Source organism: Microcebus murinus, chromosome 11 (genome assembly GCF_040939455.1).
Source record: "Microcebus murinus isolate Inina chromosome 11, M.murinus_Inina_mat1.0, whole genome shotgun sequence".
Classification (NCBI taxonomy): Eukaryota; Metazoa; Chordata; class Mammalia; order Primates; family Cheirogaleidae; genus Microcebus; species Microcebus murinus.
Genome location: NC_134114.1, coordinates 66666583 through 66687293, shown reverse-complemented (window position 1 = coordinate 66687293; position 20711 = coordinate 66666583). Strand labels below are relative to the sequence as shown.

The 20711-nt window shown below is 36.2% G+C and overlaps 1 protein-coding gene across 3 annotated transcripts in view; it reads right to left on the bottom strand.

The window, feature by feature from the left end:
• Positions 1–20711, bottom strand: part of ADGRV1 (adhesion G protein-coupled receptor V1) — a 468628-nt gene that overhangs the window by 289669 nt on the left and 158248 nt on the right. For all 3 annotated transcript variants that reach the window (XM_076008180.1, XM_076008181.1, XM_076008182.1), the window contains 7 exons: positions 19461–19934; positions 14629–14772; positions 13532–13706; positions 11301–11436; positions 9144–10231; positions 7902–8019; positions 6840–7011 (listed from right to left, as the gene is read on the bottom strand). In XM_076008180.1, coding sequence (XP_075864295.1) covers positions 6840–7011; positions 7902–8019; positions 9144–10231; positions 11301–11436; positions 13532–13706; positions 14629–14772; positions 19461–19934 — 2307 coding nt within the window. The remainder of the gene's footprint in view (positions 1–6839; positions 7012–7901; positions 8020–9143; positions 10232–11300; positions 11437–13531; positions 13707–14628; positions 14773–19460; positions 19935–20711) is intronic.

The following is a 20711-nucleotide window of genomic DNA, read 5'->3' as shown; positions in this document are numbered from 1 at the left end:
TTATTCACTAATGGCCAAGTGAACTTGAATTCACAATAGTTTCTCTGAGCTAAGAATTTCAGCATATGACATTCCACCAGAGACTCTTGTCTTATTTTCCAGTAAAATATTCTTTTTCATTTATGATGATGATTAGAACATTACTTGCAACCACTTACAACCAAAAGAACATATTATAATCTGAGTGAAGAACCATCTAAAACTGAACAGTGTACAGATGAGTGCCAACACATCATCAGACTAGAGATAAAAGGAATCTTCTAGACTTACAAAGAAATATTCTATCCAACACATTCCTCAAGTCTGTTGAGAAACCAAGATTCACAAACCATATCTGAATCTCTCTAAACTCCTAACCATGACTGTAGACCTCACAAGAACCTATTCCATGTTCAGCAGGTTCCTTTCCTAGATAGCTCAGAAGCATTCCAGGATGATCTTTTGCCCCAACTAGTATAAAAAGATCTTTTCCAGGCCCAGAACTGCTCAGAAACAAAAAACCAAAGTAATAATTACACAATATCATACTTACTTAAATATTTTTAAAACATTTACAAGAAATGTTTAAATGCTGATTAGTTTAAACAGATTTTGTGGGTTAAGAGTATGCTTCCTAAGGCAATTATTACCTTACACATTTTCCTAATACAGAACCATAAGATAAATTATCAGGTAAAGGGGAAGTGGACTACAACTCCAGAGATAGGTCCTAGTCTTGTCCCAGTAACTGAATGAGCAGGTCACTTAAATTCTTCATAACTTGAAAATGAAAGTATCTATTAACCGTAGAGATGATAATTAGAAATACAATAAAGTAGAAAAACGTTAAGTTGAGGGTCAGAAGACTGGACTGAGGTGAGGAGACAGCATCAGCAATCAGTGGTATAATTTTGTGGATGCCTTGGTTGTGTTTGCGGTATCTGTAAGCCCTCCTACCACTAGTGTTGGTGTAACTACTCAAGTCACGAAATTCCCGAGGTCTCCATTCCCATGCATTCTGAATAACAGCAATACCAGCTCACTTATGAAGAGCTAACTCCTTACCAAGAGCTGTGCTAAGAACCTCTCATTCATTATCTCATTTAATCCATCTCACAGCCCTATTATTAACCCCATTAAACCAAGGAGGCTCAGGAAGGCAAAGCAACTTGCCCAGTGTCACCTGGAAAATTAATAAAATAGTTGAGATTTGAATCAAGGTCTTCTATCATCAGAGCTCAAATTCTTAAGCCCTATTGTGACTCCAAAATAAGTTCAGTATAACCAATGCCCTACTTTTGATAAAAAATGAAGAAGATGGTTCTTAGATCAAAAGTCTGGTAATAATTGTGTTGCTCTACTAGCACCTCCAAATAATCTCTCAAGGCCCACTAGAGAAGAATAAAGCCACAGAACCGTGTAGACATAGCAGTTTATCAGACATAAAAAGAAGAATTTGAACTAGATGAGTAAGTAAGATCCCTTTTAGTCATAAAATATAAGATGTTAAAATGTCTATTAGGAGTTAATAGTACTTTTTAAAAAATATTTTTTTTCACTTTTGTAAGAACATAATCTTCTTCCTTCTCTCTTTTAAAATTTCCTCTTAATGAGACTAGAATATATATTATCCTTGCCTATACCTTGCCTTTCAACAGCTGGAAAGACAATGAGAGCAAAATGCCTTGAAAATTAGCTGCTTCTCCATACTGCCCAAAGTGATTTACAGATTCAATTCAAGCCCCATTAAAATACTAATATCATATTTCAGAGATCTTGAAAATATAATTCTATGCTTCATTTGGAACCAGAAAAGACCAAAAATAGTCAAAGCGATCTTAAGCAAAAGGAGCAAATCTGGAGGCATCACATTACCAGACTTTATACTACAAGGCTATTGTAACCAAAACAGCATATATTGGCACAAAAATAGAGACATAGACCAATGGAACAGAAAACAAAACCATCCACATACAGCCAACTGATCTTTGACAAAGCAGGCAACAATATACAATATACTGGAGAAAAGAAACCATATTCAATAAATGGGTCTGGGAAAACTGGATAACCACATGCAGCAGAATGAAACAGGATCCATATCTCTCATCACTCACAAAAATTAATTCAAGAGGGATAAAATACTTAAATGTAAGGTATGAAATGATAAGAACTCTAGAAGAAAATGTTTGAAAAACTCTTCTACATATTGGCCTAGGCAAAGAATTTATGACTGAGACACCAATAGCAATCACAGCAAAAATAAAAATAAATAAATGGAATTTGATTAAACTAAAAAGCTTCTGCACAGCTAAGGAAATAATCACCAGAGCAAATAGACAATCTACAGAATGGGAGAAAATATTGACAAGCTATACATCTGATAAAGAGCTAAAATACAGAATTTACATAGAACTCAAGCAAATCAGCAAAAAAAAAAAAAAAAAACAATTAAAAAGTGGGAAAAAGACATGAATAGAAGGTTTTCAAAAGAAGATAGACAAATGGCTAATAAATATATGAAAAAATGCTCAATGTCATTAATCATCTGGGAAATGCAAATTAAAACCACAAAGAGATATCACCTCACCCCTGTTAAAATGGCTTTTATTAAAAAGTCAAAAATAATAGATGCTGGTATGAAGGCAGAGAGAAAGGAACACTTATACACTGTTGGTAGGATTGCAACCTCTATGGAAAACAGTATGTAGATTACTCAAAGAACTAAAAGTAGACCTACCATTTGATCCAGCAATCCCACTACTGGGTATTTATCCAAAGGAAAAGAAGTCATTTCATCAAAATGACACTTACACTTGACTGTTTATTGCAGGACAAGTCACAAATGCAAAGATGTGGAATCAACCATAATGCCCATCAATTCATGCGTGGATTAACAAAATGTGGTATATGTATACTATGAAATACTAATCAGCCATGACAAAGGATACCTTTTGCAACAATATGGATGTAACTGGAGACCATTATACTAAGTGAAGTATCTAAAGAATGGAAAAACAAACACCCCATGTACTCACTATTAAATTGGAACTAATCAATGGGCACACATGCACTCAATGGAAATCAATTAGTGAGGAGGGAGGAGGAGGGGGTTGGCAAAAACCTACCTAATGGTTATAATGCACACTATCTGGGTAAGGGCATACTTATAACTCTGACCCAAGCATTTCAAAAGTGATCCTTGTATCCAAAAATATTTGTACCCCTGTAATATTTTGAAATAATAATAATAATAATAAAAGAAAATTAGTTGCTTCTCAGAATGTAGAAGAAAACTCAACTAACTCTATGATTTGGACATTGCATTTGAAAGAGAAATTAAAGATAAGACTAAATTCTTTCTCTTATCTAAATGAAACTATTTTGTTATGGGCTCAGTAGCATTTCCCTAGCTAGGAAAAAATAGTTACACAGTTAGCATCCTATGTATTGCCTACCACATTCTCTTACCCCTTACTTATAACATCTAGGAATTAATTCCCTTAGTGCTGTCTTGCAGGAGGGCAAGCACAGAGGAAGCATTCTCTTCCCAACTCCATCTATACTCTTACTTTGGTACTTCCCTTCCTTTCAGCTTGCCCAAGACCATTCCTGTTGAATCTTCTCTCTCTGCTGAAGGTAGTGTTTCCCTCAAACTGTATTAAAGCACAACTTCTCTATGTTTCAGAATCTTTAGCTACTTTGCCTGGCTGCTGTCACGAACAAGGTAGTTTCCACTCTGTGAAAATTGTTTTCATTTCTTTTAACAAACAAGTTTCACTCTACCAAAATCAAATCAGCTAAAGACTGATAAAGACATTTATCCCAATAACAACGTAGGTATGAACTGACTGATCTCACAAGACTTTACTTACAATTATAAGGTTAACACTTATTGCATGAGACACATATTTAAAGTCTAGTGAGATTTTTCCGGGATTCTAATTCACCAAAAATCCTATTCAAGATAAAATGCATGACGAAATTTTTAGTACCTCATGTATGTAACACATATTTATGGAGGATGGTGATAGGGTTGCAAAGAAGAATAAAATCCATGTTTAAGTTTTGAGCAGCTAAGAGTCTAATAATCTAGATAAAACATGTATAATAATGTATAAGTGTGCATATAACCGAAAACTTCCATAAGAAAGGTACAGATAATGTTTTGTAAATTTAGAAGATTAAGAATTCCATTATAACTGGAGATTTCATGGGACAAATCATGGAAGGAGTGATATTTTGATTAATTTTTAAGGGACAGCGATAATTAGGAAATGTAGGGTTGAGAAGGTTTAAAAATACTTGGAACATACGAATACAGTAAATCCTTACTTAACATCATCATGGACAGGTTCTTGGAAACTGTAACTTTCAGCAAAACAATATACTGTGTCGTAGATACTTAATGCTTTTTTATATCAATCAGACTATGGTAAAATTTGGTTAGTTATAAGCATGTCATTTTGCTTAAAGTCTCAGTTTCCCAGAACCTATGGACGATGTTAAGAGAGGGCTAATCTAATATTTTGAATATTGAAATATCATTTCCTCATCGTCGGTAGGATTAAAAATTTTAGTAGCTGATGAAAAACCCACTCAAGAAAAGCAAAATACAATAATATGACATGTTAAACTAAAAAAAAAAAATGGGAATTTAAAACTTTAAAGAAAAAACATATTTTCTAGCTCTAGTAATACCAAGGTAGACAACAGCAAGCAGCACATTTGCCTATTAACAACTCTCATGCATACCTCTAGTATTAATACATAGACACAGATCTCTAAAATACTTTCTGATGAAAGAAATCAAGTCCTTTGACAGTAGTTGATTGGATGTCTTACATAAGGAAAAATCAAGACAGCTCCAGAATGTGTTATGGGTATAAAGCAAATATACTTCCAGAGATTTTTGAAAGTAACACTGAAAAGACAAAGACCAGCTTAATAAGACTCTCAGTGGCCATGATATGACTATTTGAGTACCAAAAAGAAAATCATTTAGTAAGTAATAAAAATTAGTTGGTTTTGAATCTCCAATGTTAATGAAAGGAGAAAAGTTATTGTAGTATAAGAAAACAGTAGTTATAATGTATGTGTGAATATAATAGTGTGCACTTAATATTTTATTTATTTTAATGTATAGAAGGGTATTAACATACCAAGAGACTTGTATCTTTTATTAAGCATGTGTTCATTTATTAAGCAACAATAAACGTTTTCTCTGTGTGTGTAAGAAGGAAGGGGTTAATAAAAAGAATTGTAACTAAGACAATGATTTCTAGAAAAAGTAAAAATTGTACCAAGAATAGGAATAAATGATTAGTACTGGGGAAACACATGAAAACAAAGTAGAAAGCAAATCTGAGAGTTAAAGAGCACTGGTGCTCACACCCAAGGTGAAAAATGATTCAGTTGTACATCTTTTCCAGTGTGACAGAACAAATGGGCTGAAGAGGCCCATAAAGGCACAGATTTAATCTCATCTCTTAGGAGATGAAGCCTCTAGGTTGCCCTCATAAAGACGTTAACAAGGCAGGCATATATTTCCAGTAGCCCTAGCAGACTGGCTCAATGTTCAGTAGTGATAGGGAAACAGTTAATGTAAAGCTGGCATTGCAAAATTTAAAGAACAAATCATTCTGGGGAAAACACATGCTATTTAAAAAATTAACCTGAAAAGTATAAATTCACAAAGCATATTGCTCTAACAAGTAAAGTCGTAAAATGAATTCCAATCAGATGTCCAGCACTTCTCCTTTGAAATAGCTTGGACAAAAACCATAACTCATGGCCACAACAAAGAGCAAAGAGTTGATGACTAAGATCCTGTAATCTTTGGTGATCGAAGTATTCTTTCTCTTTTAAAACCAGAAAAATTATTAAAATTCCCAGGGAGGTATGAAAACATATATTATTGTAACCTTGAAAAATATCAATGTAACTATTACAGTAGTTCTCAGAAAGTGAAAAACAAGCAGAGAAAAAAATGCAAAAAAGTTAACCCTACCAGGTTGTTATTTTAGAGTAGGTTTAGGTATGGTTATGTTTGGAAGTAATTGTATTTGTGCATGCTTTCTCTGCTGTCGACAAAGAATAAAGAATCCTCTATACTTTTGAACATTCATAATATGGTGGCTAGTTTTGTATTAAATATTTGAGTTTAATATATAAATAAGTAGCAGACAAAGAACAAATACTATTGAGTGTCCCTTGGGTATTTGTATTTGGGTAATAAAGTATTAAAGCATCACAGATAGTCATTTTTAAAAGCCAGATATAATTTTTAAATGCTCTTCAAAGCTCTGTTAGGTCATTAGTGATCAAAGCTATTGGAATAATACAGATTCCCTTGGAGGGAGGGAGGGATGTCTGATTCCTAGTGTCATGTGCAATGTGAACCGATGGAAATTTATCCAAAGGCTTACCAAGAAATGCTATGTGCCTTTTTAATAATCAAAACTGAACTCTCTAACTATATATGAAGAAATAATAAAATATTTTTCTAATTTATGGATATAATAAATACAAAAAACTAAACATTTGGAGTAACCAGAGGTTCTAATATGGCTGAAAATGACACAATGGATCATTCACACAATGGGCACCTGGGCTAGGAGGAATCTTGGAAAGGGCAAGAAACAAAAAAGGAGAAAACCAACAAGCTTATTTATAGAAATTCATAATGTAATAAATTCTAAGTCTAAAGTCTGTTGTCCAGTAAAAAGATTTATACATTATACCTAGACAAGACACAAAGAATCTCTACTTAATATATAAGTTTAAATAAAGTGGCTTTAAAATGATTAATTCCAAAGAAATATAATTAGAAGTTAACAATATTATGCTTCTTCATGTCTTACCTTCTCTGGTTTGAGTTCAACACTGATAAAGCATTTTGTTTGACCGGTCACACATGTTGTGGTCCCTGACACAGACAGGAGTTCATCCATCAGGTTTACCCCATCTTTCTGAAGCACGGTGGCTGTTTCATTAAGTGTGACTCGCCAAGAGACCTTGACATCTTCAAAGGCCCTGTGAACAAAGAAAACCCATGCAAATGCAAGAGTGTGTTATCTTTGTGTCTAATAGAGTATGTTTTCACAGTGTCTAATTGTACCTCTTCATCCAAAGACTAGTACTTACCTAACCATTGCTAATGCTGAAAATGACCAATTCTCTTCCTTATAGATAAGAAAATTAAGGCTTAGGGTTTACACAGTATTATTCTTTGACTATACTCTATTCAATAATGAATAAGTATTTATTGAACTACTACATATCAGGGATGTGAAAATAAATAGTCATTTTCTGCCTAGTATGTACCAAAAAATGTGAAAATAAAAAATTATAGAGAACTTGTGCCTTCAGGTAAATGCTCATTTGTCTTTTAATAAGAATTTTCCTAAAGGAAAAACACTTGGGCTAAAAATGGTTGTTATCATAAAAATAAAGGGAAAAAGATGACCTACATTTTCACAGAATATTTGGGCCCCAAATGGCAAATGTAATATATTTAAATGTGCATGTGTGCATACTAAGTACATGTATGTAATGAGTATTCAAAAGATGGTACTATAAATTACAAGCAAAATTTTGGTACACCAGGTCTCCCTCACAGTAAAATGGTTAGAGTAGAGTGAACAGATAATAGTAAATGTGATGAAGTGATGATCTATATAATCTGTCATCTGTATGGTACTTTATGATGCATAAATGTTCAAAGTAGCCCTAAGTTATAATAATAAACCAAGTGTGTTAAAGTACAGATTAAGAACTAGAGCATCTGAACAGACATATCCAATTCCATACTTTCTTCTATCAACATTTCATCCTGCCTCTGTCGTTGTACGAATTCAAATTAGGCACCGTACAGACTTGCAGGATGCTACATCTCCCACATACTGTTATATATACACATGTACCTGTTGGGCTGCCTTGTGACAGTAAGACGCAGTCTTCTCATATCAGCTCCTTCCCAGAGTTCTAGTCCACTCTGGGACTCCTCACTGAATCCTATGATGCCATTGTGAAGATCACTCCCTGAAAGGAAAAGCGAAGGGCTGTAATATATTTAAGAATTTAAAAGATCTCCAATGCTTCACTAATCTTGCCAGCTCAGATGGTATACAAGTGAGAAATTCACAAGTGTGTGCGGGGGGGGGGGGGGGGAGCTATAACTTTTAAATATCTTTACTAAAAATAGACTAAAAATTGATAACGTCCAGGTGGCTGACAATTTGAGAACAGAAGAGAGAAGAAAGAAAACATCAAACTCACTCCCTATCCTGACACACACATATTCATTTCTCTCTGTTGATATCCTACTTTATATTTGATAGCATTTGATAGTTTATATGTGTTTATCTGTTTAAAGTCTGTATGTCCTCACAGATTGTAAGTTCTACTAGAGCAGCCACTGCTTTATTTACTGCTGTATCTACAGTACAAAGAACAGTGCTGAGCATATGGTAAGTATTCATTAACAATAAATATTTCCTGAATAAATGAACTCCATTTAATGGTTTTATCTTCATATAAGAGGGTTGACCAAAAGACTGTTTATGGTATGCATGCACTGATTTGCCCCAGATTATAATGGAACTACTAAGGAACTCCTGAGCATTTCCTAATATCAGAATCTCCTCTGAGCAACACTTGAGATTACAGAGACCATCACACTAAAAACTGGAACAAACCAGTACAATGGATAGATCAATTGCATTGGGCCAAAAGCAAAACAAAAAGAAATAGTTTTAATCTATTTCACAACAGACACAATATTTCCTGACAATGAGATCTTTGACATTAGGATAGATTATTGAAAGTAGTTGGCAAATTTAGAATGAGGTCTCAAAACAGAATAGGCAATCATGTATTTGGATGCTTAAATTAAATATGTTCCCTATATTGTGAAAGTATAGATTTATAGATTGTCTATCTGGCTCTGATCTAAGTGACATTTACAGTCTATTACATTGAAGCCTGGCGCTTCAGAACAACTTCATGAGTTCACCTCATGGGTCCATTCGATAGAAACACAATGTTTTAATGACTTACCAAGAGTGACTTCAATGATTCACACTCTTAAATTAAGCTAAACTGATGTTAATACAAATTATGTACCACAAAAATATATTTTTGTCTCCATCACTTCAAAGATATACCTGCAATTATGACTGTGGTAAAAGCTGCAAATCCAGTGTCATCCCTTCCCTTCACGATCTGTGCTCCCCCTCGAGGCTCTGAGAGAAACACGTAGAAGAATTCCTGCCCTTCAGGCTCATCATCATCCAAAATTTGAACTGATACTCTCTGTTCTCTTTCTCCATCTAGAAATGTAAGGATAAGAGTTTGTTCTTCAAAGTCTTCTTCTTCAACTGCCCATGTTAGGTTGGAAATTCCATAGGCATCATGAAAGAGCGATGCATTTGGTTCCTTCTGAGCACATCTTTCACCAAACGTTTTAACTGTTACACTGACATTGCCAGTAAACCCACCAGTTCTTCGGATAAGAACTTCTGCTGTATTGAATGTGCCATTCTTCGTCTCCTCTTCAACATAAACAACAGGTGGCCCGAGACTAAACATTCCATGAATGGAAACATTGGCAGTTACAATGGCCACATCAGGCCTTTCAGACGTGGCAGGTGTACCATGAAGGGTGACAAGTTTCTCAGGGACAGCAGATATACCAGCTGCCTCGGTAACAGTGGTAACCATATCAGTTGGCTGTGGAATGGCGGTTGTCTTGCTTGTGCCGGGGTGTGTGGTGGAGTCAGTTTCTACAGAAATGAAAGTTGTGTCAACTGCTACATCCACAACATCCACTCCTGCCAGGTCATCATTATCCAATATTTTGATCACTGCAACACTGAAATCTAGATTCAGGCGTGGTCTCCAATTAGCATCAAGCTTTTGTAATCCTCTACTTTCCACTGAAGTAAGGTTAATGTAGAAAATTTCTTCTGTCTCAGGAAGGTGATCATTAATAATGATTATTTCAAAATCAACCTCAGCTTGGAATTTCTGAAAATAAAGTTCCCCATTCTGAACAGGCTCAAAGTCTTCCAGCGGCTCAGCACTACCTGCAGTTGTCTGATAGGAAACTCTAATAAGATCGCCATGGAACCCAAACAGCCTTTGTACTTGTAATTTGATCATCTGTGCATCCTCTGACACGATGATATTTCTTGAACTAGAGGAAAATTGGAAGACTCCCATTGGTTCAATTTCAGCAATGGTGAAACCTGATCTGGAAAAAAAATATTAAACTATGAGGGAATTGATAAAAAAAATAGGAATACCACGGTAGAGATTCATCTTTCACAGTTTTAAGATGTTGCTCATGGAGGCAGCATCTTAACAATGACATGCCTTTTGGAATTCCATAAAGCCCTACCTACTGCTTGATAAATGAGAGCACAAGAAATGTTGGAACAGGAGTTGCGATAGTGGGGACAAGACCTAACGAGCCTGAGCTAAAGGAAGAGCTCAGAGGTCTTGGGTCATGACCTCTAACTTGAGAGTGGTGACCTGGGGTAGCATGCTCAGTAAGAACCGTGACGGCAGCTCACCTATTTTTAAAGGAATCTGTCTTCTGAGAAGCACCTGAAAATACCTGATTTACCCAAGTGACTAAGAGTAAGAATAAGGTATACAGTGGGTAATGTTCCTTGTTTAAACAAGTGGTTCCTTTGAGTATAATTTTATTTAAATTTGCTATTTATCTATAACAATTGTTTATATGCACCCAGTATATTTCTTGATAAGTATGTTCCAGCCAAAAGCGATTTACTTTCCTCACACCTGGGATGGCCTTGACCAGAGCAGCAGAGGGTGGACTTGAAAGCCAGACTTGGGGATTTAGTCTTGGCTCTGCCACTTACCTGGTTGTGCCACTTTGGGAAAGTTACTAGATCTTTTTGTTCTTTGGTTTACTTAGTTATAAAACGAGGAAAATGTGCGGGCAAAACTAGTGTGTGTTCGGGTATGTTTACGTGTGTGGGATATTCATCGGCAGAATCAAATATGGCTTTAGATTATACACACACCACTTAAAAAATATTTGTCTGGAGAACACATTTCAGAGTCACACATTCAAACATGACAAACTCTCTTCAAGCCAAGCAGTGGGCGAGGATTCTCCTGAAAGCCAGCCTGCCTCGTGGTGTCCTTACGTGTAAGCCACGTGTTGCTCTAGACCAACACTGTTTCTGCCTCTGCTTCAAGGAGAGCAATTCTTACGCCTTTTTGTGTTTAGACTGATAAATTCCAAATTATTCCTCAGAGAACTTCCTGGCTGAGAGACAGGCTGGTCTTACCGAAGTTGAGCTCCCCCAGGAGCACTGCTCTGCACTCCCGAAAGGTGAATAACGAAGGCCTCTGGCCGACCAGGGGTGGGAAATGTCCACAGTAAAACTTCTTTGCTCTGCTCACCATGGGAGAATGAAAGGCTCCCTGAAAGGAAACAGAAAAAGGAAAGTAGGGTATCATTTCTTAGTTCTTAAATTAGGATTCGACTCTTAAAAATGTAGTAAGATATTTTCTTTTCCAAAATTCGATTACAGTCCACAAAAAGTAAAATATTTTAAAAAGTGGGGAGGTGCTGGGTGTGGTGGCTTGTGCCTATAATCCTAGCATTTTGGGAGGCTGAGGCAGCAGGATCACTTGAGGCCAGTAGTTTGAGACCAATCTGGCCAATGTAGCAAAACCCCACCTCTAAAAATATTTTTTAAAACATTAGCCATGTGTGGTGGTATACACTTGTAGACCCAGCTACTAGGGAGGTTCAAATGGGAGAATTGTCTGTGCCCAGGGGTTCCAGGTTATAGTGAACTATGATCGTGCCAACGCACTCCAGGCTGGGCAACAGAGTGAGATCCCGTCTCTTAGAAAAAAGTTGGGGAGAGAGGTAAATAAATTTATAAGAAACCCCCTAGATCACATAAACCTTGCTTTCAATCCTTGTCTACTCTTGTCATTTATCTCTTCTTCTTTCCTGGCTCCATTACAAAATCTAGCAGTGAAAAGGGAATGGTGTTAGGCAGGCTTTGATGTGCATTCTGTGTTAGGTTTTGGTTTAAATTCTGACCCCAGCATATTTCTCGAGATGCATATAGAAGTAGTTTGGAATTAAATAACATAATGTATGTATTTTGCTTTAAATTACTTCAGAAAAAAAAAATGTCACAAATATGATGAAATGTAACAACCACCACATCTAGTCAGTGAGTTTATGAGTGCTCGTTGTACTTTACTTTTTCATTGTGTTTGAAAATTTATTATAAAAGATCAAAAAACTAAATGAACCTGTTTGACAATATAGATCTATTGTCCAAGAACTGGTTTTTTATCTTAATCGTGTTATGATAAATTCACAAAAGTTTTTGAAGATTAATTTTGTATGTAAGCACAAAGTCATACACACACCCTTAATAAACAATATTTCTACACATAAATCTTTTTGTACCTAGTAAGTAGTTACTCACACAAAAAGCAAAAAGAAACCCACTAAATTATATGCAGCTGTCCATTATCACCCAAAGTGAAAGAAGGGGAATAAAAGATAAGGGTTTCTGCAAAAAAAAAAAAAAAAAAAGCTAGAAAATAAACAAGAACTATAATTAAATATCTTTAACTTAGGGGACATGCCAAAAGGAAATAAAGAGGGGTCAGTGTTTGATACATTAGGTCAGGGGTACCTACTCAGTGGCTAAAGAAACCCCATATCCAAGGCAGTTCTCGTGCTATGGTATCTCTCAATCAAGCATCTGAATTCTCTCTTTGTATTTACTGGGATTGCTATTGGGGTGGAAGCTGGCATGACAATGTTGTCACTTTCACTATCCCTAGGCCTCACCCCCATCTTCTAAGGGACTTTGGTTTACAGTCCTTCTTATCTCCCAGTGATGCCAAGACCTTGGGAAAATGAAAATCATTCCATCCTCACTGAGAGAAGGAGGATCTCAGTCTACATGCAGCATTCATTAGATTTATTACTGAGAGTAAATGGCATTTGCCTGGTGACCAGCAGGACACTGTGAAAAAGGAGTCATCACAAAGATTCTGAGCCCTCTGGAGAGTCTTTTATATACTGTCATCATATGAATTTGCAATGAGCTTTCTAACATTTGCATCTCACCCTCAAAGAGCTAATGGTATAATTTAAAAAAATAAAATGTTTGAAGTAACAGCTACCTACTGTCAGAATATTCAGATGACCATGTAAATGGACACAAAATTATATCCTTTTTAGTATTTTATGTGCCAAAGTAGGTTTTTAGAAATAGTTCTAACAAACTCCTGATGTATGGACAGATTAGTCTGCTTAGTGACCACTATTTTGAAGTGAGGTAGGAAGCCTTTAGTTTGACCGAAAAAAGTTTCTCTTTTCTCACCAAGCAGCCTGAACAACCCCGATCACTTCAATACGGAAGCACTGTATTAGAAAACTAAGAGTTTAGTGTTCAGAGTAAGGATGACCCAAGAAAATCAGCAGCCGATTACACACCTTCATGTTCTACAGGCTGATCTTAGAAAAACTACAACTCACCCAGTGTTGGGGTCATGTTGCCAACAACAATGAATTCAGGGATTTCCAACCCAGGAGCATATCCAGTAGTCCAGGCAACCGAGAGAGACCCATACGTGCCTCTCCTAGAGACCCTAACTCGACTTGTGCCAGCCGTGATGTCCATGAGTTGAAAAGCAGTGGATTCAAATCCAACCTGAGGAAAACATGCTTATTTCATTTTTTTTTAAAGTGTCTTGTTTGCTGAAGAGTGGGTGAAATGTCAACTTTCCCTTTGTTTATACAATATATTTCCTTGTCTTATATTCAATTAAAAACAAGTGTTTACAAAATGACAACTCAGACTTGAAAATTTATTCTACTTTATAATTCAGATTAAAGCCAATGACTTTCTCTTTTTATCAAAATATAATCCTTTGTAGGATAGAATTATATCTCATAATGGCTTCAAAAATACACACATTACCACAGTCATAGGCAACAGCCTTGTCTCTTACTGATAGAATCAGCCAAAAAATAAATGTAAGGCCCTCAAGTTGTTCTTTGTTTTCATGTAAATTTATGAAGTGACTGGGAAACGATCTTTTCTACAATGAACTCGGGTAGAAGATTCAAATATTAAGCTGCAACCATATCATAGACCTGACCACTAGCATTTATCTATGTCATCATAAGCTTGCCACAGTGAACCAAATCCAAATACGAAAGACAAATACAATGTTAGTAAATTAAAAAGTTGGCAACATTAATTAATGTTTCATTATAATTTTAATTCTTTAGCATGAAATACCTCAATATTAAATATTCTACATCCAGAAAAGACCTGGAAATTTTTATTTTAGGTGACTGTTGTTTTAAAAAGTCTGTACCTTACACTCAAATTCCACAAGACAAAAGCTTTCTAAACCTCCAAAAAGAAACCATATCTTCTTACCTAATGTTGAAAATTGACAAATTATTTTAATATAATGCATCCATTATGTCTCCTTTGTTATTCGGAGGATAAGATTTAAGAAAATAGTTAATCTTAAGAAATTCTATGTGGAAGAATCTCAGTCATTCCTAGAAAAGCTGCCCTCTAGTGGTTCGCTGAGAGTACCACACCCAAGGCCAATCACCTGAGAATTGGCAGCTTTCTCAGGGACAGGAAGGACGGCAGACTTTGCTTCCTGGAGAATTGTCGGCATTCCATAGAAACGTCCACCAACAAGCATCACAGTCACTAGCTGCAAGGTGAAATTGGAGCCCAGTGATAGGAAGACCTATAAACAAACAGCATCAATGATTTAGAAATAATGGCCAGAGAAAAATACTGACCTTTGACCTGAGCTATTAGCACACTGCCTCAGGCTACTTTTGTTGCAAACAGCTTCATCAATATATGCCCTTTCCCCCTTGTGATAAGACAAGCCACCAGTATTTAGAGCGTGGGGTGAGCAGTGGTAGTTGCAGAGTACAAAAAATACATACTCATAAAGTTTCCACGTGTGCCCAAATGGCCTCAAGAGTGAGTGACAGGAATCACAGAAGAGCAGTATGATGGAATCATGTGTCAAGAGCACGCTGGTGCAAGTGTCAGCTCCTGAAACCCAGCAAAACTTACTTTTTTCCTCCTCATTGAGTAATAACTAATAACTCTAATGATATTCAGGGTGGATAACTATTTCAGTGTGCTGATTATTTGAATATTTTGGATAAATAAGAATTACTAACACCAGTATTAAAGATTTTCAAAATTTTGAAGTCTAACAAAATAGGGGAAATCCTTAATTTACTAAATTAGTATTATGCTAAAGCTATTTTTGAAACTTACAACACATTTCCCCATAGGAATACAGGTATTGGTAATAATCCCCAAGTTATCCCATAACTTGGACTATTCCTAAAAACTCCATACAACTTTATTGAACGTAGAAAGCAAGCATTTCTGTGGGGTCTCTTCTTCTTTTAAATATAATGAATTTAAACATATATCACACCCTCAGATGTAGAAAAAAATATACCACAGTGTTTTCAAATGTTGGGTAACATGAGGGTAACCAATGTTTTAGTCATTAAAAATTACATTAACTGAACATGAATCATAGGCCAAGTGCTAAAGAAACAAATAAATCATAGTATCATAACTTCAATCGTGTGCATCCCGTCTCTCCTGTAACAGTGTACCCCTTTCCCATGCAGGTCACTGGCTGGGCAGCTAATGACTTTTTATTCCTATTTCCTAAAGAATAAAAGGCCAGATGTCAGCTCAAAGCACCCAGTTGCTTGTGCCTTCCCACCCAGTTCTTGTGCTCATGGGCCCATCCAGTACACAGACTTAGGTATTGCAACAGATCCCCAGGGTGCAGAAATTAAAGCTGAACACGAGTAATAGTGGATTTGAGGAAAAGCTGGTTTACCTACAGAATAAAAGTGGTTAGATAAATTTGAAAAGGAAATGGAAAGTTTTTAGCAGTTGACCATGTTCTCTAGCATGCCCTTCTATGTCCTTGATCCAGGACTGCCTCGCCAATACTATCTTATACATTGCTCATCATTCTTGATGGCATTTGGGCACATATAGAATTTACAGTCCCACAATATCCTATGCACATCTCCAACATTGTTTGTCCACATGCCTTTATAACTGCTAGTTAATGGGTCTTCTCCTGAATAGGGAGCAACATAATGACAGGAATTATGTCTCAGTCATCTTTGTTTCTGCTGAGCTTTTCACAATAATTGGCACATAGTAAGTGCACGATGAATCACTCAACCACAAATGTAAAATTCCTCTTGCGTTCTGACTTAAACTCCCTAAATTTAGACTTGTTCCTTTAGTGTGTCAATGATTCTTATTGTCAGTGTGTGCCTCATAAAAGAAGCCACTTGTTAACCAGGTGTTAACTTAGCAGGTGTTAACAGTTTATATTCCAAGGTCCTGGTGTTAAACAAACAAGAGTCTGTTGTTTTTAGAGCCCAGTGGAAAGTTACCCTCTTCAGAGACCCACTTGAAAGGTAGAAGGCACAGCACAGGTGGTTGGGTACATCACTGCCTTTGGTGTTCTTCTCTGTAGCTGACCTGTCCACAAAGTCCTAATTTTACCCAGGAAGGTGGAGCAGGGAAGACTGTATGTAAATTCTTGTAACTAATATTCCAAATTTCAAAGAGCAATGTGTTATATCCAGGGTGAGAGGGAAGAAGGGGACCACTGAAAAAATTGTACCTTTGCTTTATGTCACACTTTGCTCCAAAGAGTGGCCTTGGAAGACTAACTGACCAGTAGCTACTAGTATATGTGACTATGAGCAGTCTTATACCACACATTAAGGAATGTGAGAGAGAGAAGGAAGCCATTCAATTTGAAATAGGTTAATAAAAGACCTTAAAGTAAGCAAAAAGAGAGGACGCTTTTATGCATGCATAAGCTAGTAAACTGTTGTTACTCCTTATTGAAAACAGAAATCATAAAAATAATTTAAATGGGTTCAAAGAAGACAGTAAGAAATTCATAGATGATAATTAATTTATGTCATTAGGAAACATAAGTATTTTTTACAACTATATTGCTAAACTTTCAAAGCAAAATGAAACGTGGACTATTATCCTTCAAAATGTTCCAGTCACAAAGAGACACAACCTAAGAACTAGTCTAGGGTCTGAGTCCATGAAATATATATTACATATTTTGCTTTTCCTATCCACAGTCTGAGAGCAATTTTGTATTGCACACATTGCTTAACAAAATAATAAATAATTTAATCTTCTTTGTGGCAAGTCTTATTGTCAAGTGAAATCTTATTACAAAATGATACAAAGCTATTCCTAGAAAAGTTAAAAGAATGTTCCCTAGTGTTCGTTAGCAGATTATGACTTGAATATGTTCAGAGTGTAATGCTATGAATGTATGGGAAAATATTTCAAGTCACATAATTTAAGCATACTGTATTTTTTTAAAGTTTTCTAATTCATAAATGAAACTTAATACGATATTCCAGTTAACTTAATACACCTCTCATTTTCCCAGCTTTGTGCTTTTTATTTCAGGCTTGAGAATTTCTGGATACAGGAAACGGAGGTTAGAAATTAATAAGGCAAGGCCATGACATTGAATCAGTTTCCCAAAGAACTACAGCAGGTCCTCAAATAATGTCATTTCATTATAACGCTGATGAGAATCAAGATCAATGCTCAGGCAGGGCCCCGGTCTGTGTGTGGAGTTTGCGCATTCTCCCCATGTCTGCCTGGGTTTTCTCTAGGTACTTGGTTTCCCCCCACATCTCAAAGGTGTGCACATGAGGTGAGCTGGTATGTCCTCAAGGTCCCAGTGTGAGTGGGTGTGGGTGTGTATGAGTGTGCCCTGTGAGGGAATGGTGTCCTGCCCACAGCTGTTCCCACCCTGCACCCTGAGCTGCCGAGAAGGGCTCTGGCCAATTAGAATAAGTGGGTAAATGATTATCATACTTGTTTTTATTAATCTTTCTTAAAATGTATGTATAGCTCACAATTATTTCAATGTTTAATACTTAAGTGTTTGGTCTTTATTTAGAAGCTTGTTGATGTTTCTATAACTAGAAATATCCCATAGAAACTTGACTCTTGTTTATATCAATTAGCGTATGGTAAAATTGGTGTTGTTATAAGTCATTTTGCTTAAAGTCGCAGTTTCCAAGAACTTATTAATGATGTTAAGTGAGGACTTACTGTACTGGAATGTAGGAATAACTATGAAATCTAATGAGGATTAAGAAACCTCTATATTTTCCTTTATTAAACAACAACTAAAGACCCAGGTGCATAAAGACCAAAAGGTTGCATAGTGAGTATAAATTAGGGTAATAGGCTTTTTGCTTATTCTGAATGATAGCCTATTTTCTATTGATCATAAATTTATATGAAACTTAGATAAAACAAACAGAAAATTGCTTCATTTTTCTCCCTTTGGTGTTTTGTCAGGTTTCTTTCCATTATCTTTTAACAATGACATGGGTAGATCTCAAAGCTTTCTGTCACTTTCAGGAATGTAAAAGACCAGACCTTTATAAATTAAAACTTCAAGTTGGCGTTCAGTTAAAGCTTCCCTATTTATCCTAGTTCTTGCTTGAACTATGGCTGAGGATCTGCAATGGGAAAGGGGTCATGCCATGATTTTCCAGTAGTCCTTCAATCCCCCCTTGGACCTTTCCATCAATTTTCTGGCATTTCCAGGTTTGGGGCAATGGATACTATACACATTCAACATTAACTTGTGAAATAAATTAACCTCTCTCCTATGTACAAAGGATATACCATCCTTGGGAGGGTAAAGAATAGTCACTGAAATCACTTTCTGTGGTTCAGACTGAGAAAGACTACTAGGATATCTACTTCACCCACAGGAATCCCTGCAGTCTTAACACTTTCACCCCAAATGTTGGCAGGGCAGTCTGCTACCCTTTCTCCTCATTACCATCACAGAAAATCACAGCCAATTTCTTATGTTCCAAATTTGTAAAGAGAGAAGCAGGTCCCAGTCTGTGTAGTCACATAGCCCTTCAAATCCCAGGTAGCAGACATCCACCTCTCTCACTACACTTCCCTTTGGTGGGAGCACAAGGAGGCCTACAAATGTCTCCCTTACGAGAGTGTGTGTGTGCACATGTGTGTGTGCATGTGTGTGTGCACATGTGTGTGTGTGTAGGTGAGTGTGTGGGTATATTTGTGCAGCACTTGGAACAGTTTCTAAACTTTATAAGTGCTAAATAAGTGTCTGCTATAATCTAGACAAAAATGTATTATTCCCAAATAGGAATACACTTATTTATTTATAATCTACAAATGTATTATCCATTAATTATGCATTTTCTAAGGCATTTTTCATGGATACCTTTAAATACCTGAATAAGTCTTTAAACTGATCATGATGTAAGCAAGGGCTCCCCTAAAGGAGTTTTGTTGGAATGATGAGGAAACTGAAGGAACCCCACAAACCTGATTCTTTATTGGCACTGTGTCCACATTATATCTGGCACCATCTTTGATCACCAGCTGCCTCGCTGCATTTTCAGCAACAATCGGCTGCTCTTTATGATCAGACGATATTCGAAATCCAACAGCTACATCTCCAAATGTTCCAGCAAGCCGGGTTATGTTAATTTGGATGGATCTAATTAGGTTCTGCCCAATAAGTATTGACTGGCGATCTGAATATAGGGCAAATACTCCATGTGGGTCATCGTTTGCATAAACAGAGAACCATGCGATGCACTTCTCCGGATCTAGTTCTGCTCCTCCCTCTACAGACACAAGCTGGATGAAATAATCTTCCTCTACCTCAGGCATATCATCTGGTAGCAAATGGACATCAAAGCTAGCTTCACTCTCTCCATCAGCAATGGTGAAAAATCCAGTTGTGGAAGAAAAGTCATCAGTAATATCAAACTCACTATTTAATTCCCAGTAAACCTGTAAAAACCCAGTAAAAATAAAAGGGGAAAAATCCAACAAAATTATATAATTGAGTATATTGAACCAAAATCCTTTAAATTATGTTTTCCTCTGTAATGCACAAAAAATAAATTTTAATTGTGCATCATTATATCCAAAGCCAAACGTTCTAGTATATGTTAGTGTGGAAAGGATATTAGCTCTTTCAGGCTGTCATATGCAATTTGTAGGACAAGATTACAAAATCTCATGATTTCACCTGCTTCTAAAATAATAGCATAATTTGAAGATATAAAGAGAAGAAAGTTAACTTTAAACTGACAGTTCCACAAATACATTACTGAACACTAGGCAATATTTGAAGGTAAAAGATAGGTCGATAACTTAAAAATTCACATCAGAATTTGTTTTTGTTTTTTATTAAAAGCTAGTATTGGAGACTCAGACTTTTGGGGGGAGGGGGGGAATGGGCATTTATTGAAACCTTAAAATCTGTACCCCCATAATATGCCAAAATAAAAAAAAAAAAAAAAAAAAAAAAAAAAAAGCTAGTATCTATAGAATATCAAGAATTTATCATTATATTCCAAAAATTCTTGGTCTCCAAACCATGAAGTTTCAACTGAAGAAGTACCAGTATATCTCCAATACAGGAGGAGGAGAGGTAAGTGTGTAGAGAAATTTTTTTTTTTTTTTGAGACAGAGTCTCGCTTTGTTGTCCAGGCTAGAGTGAGTGCCGTGGCGTCAGCCTAGCTCACAGCAACCTCAAACTCCTGGGCTTGAGTGATCCTTCTG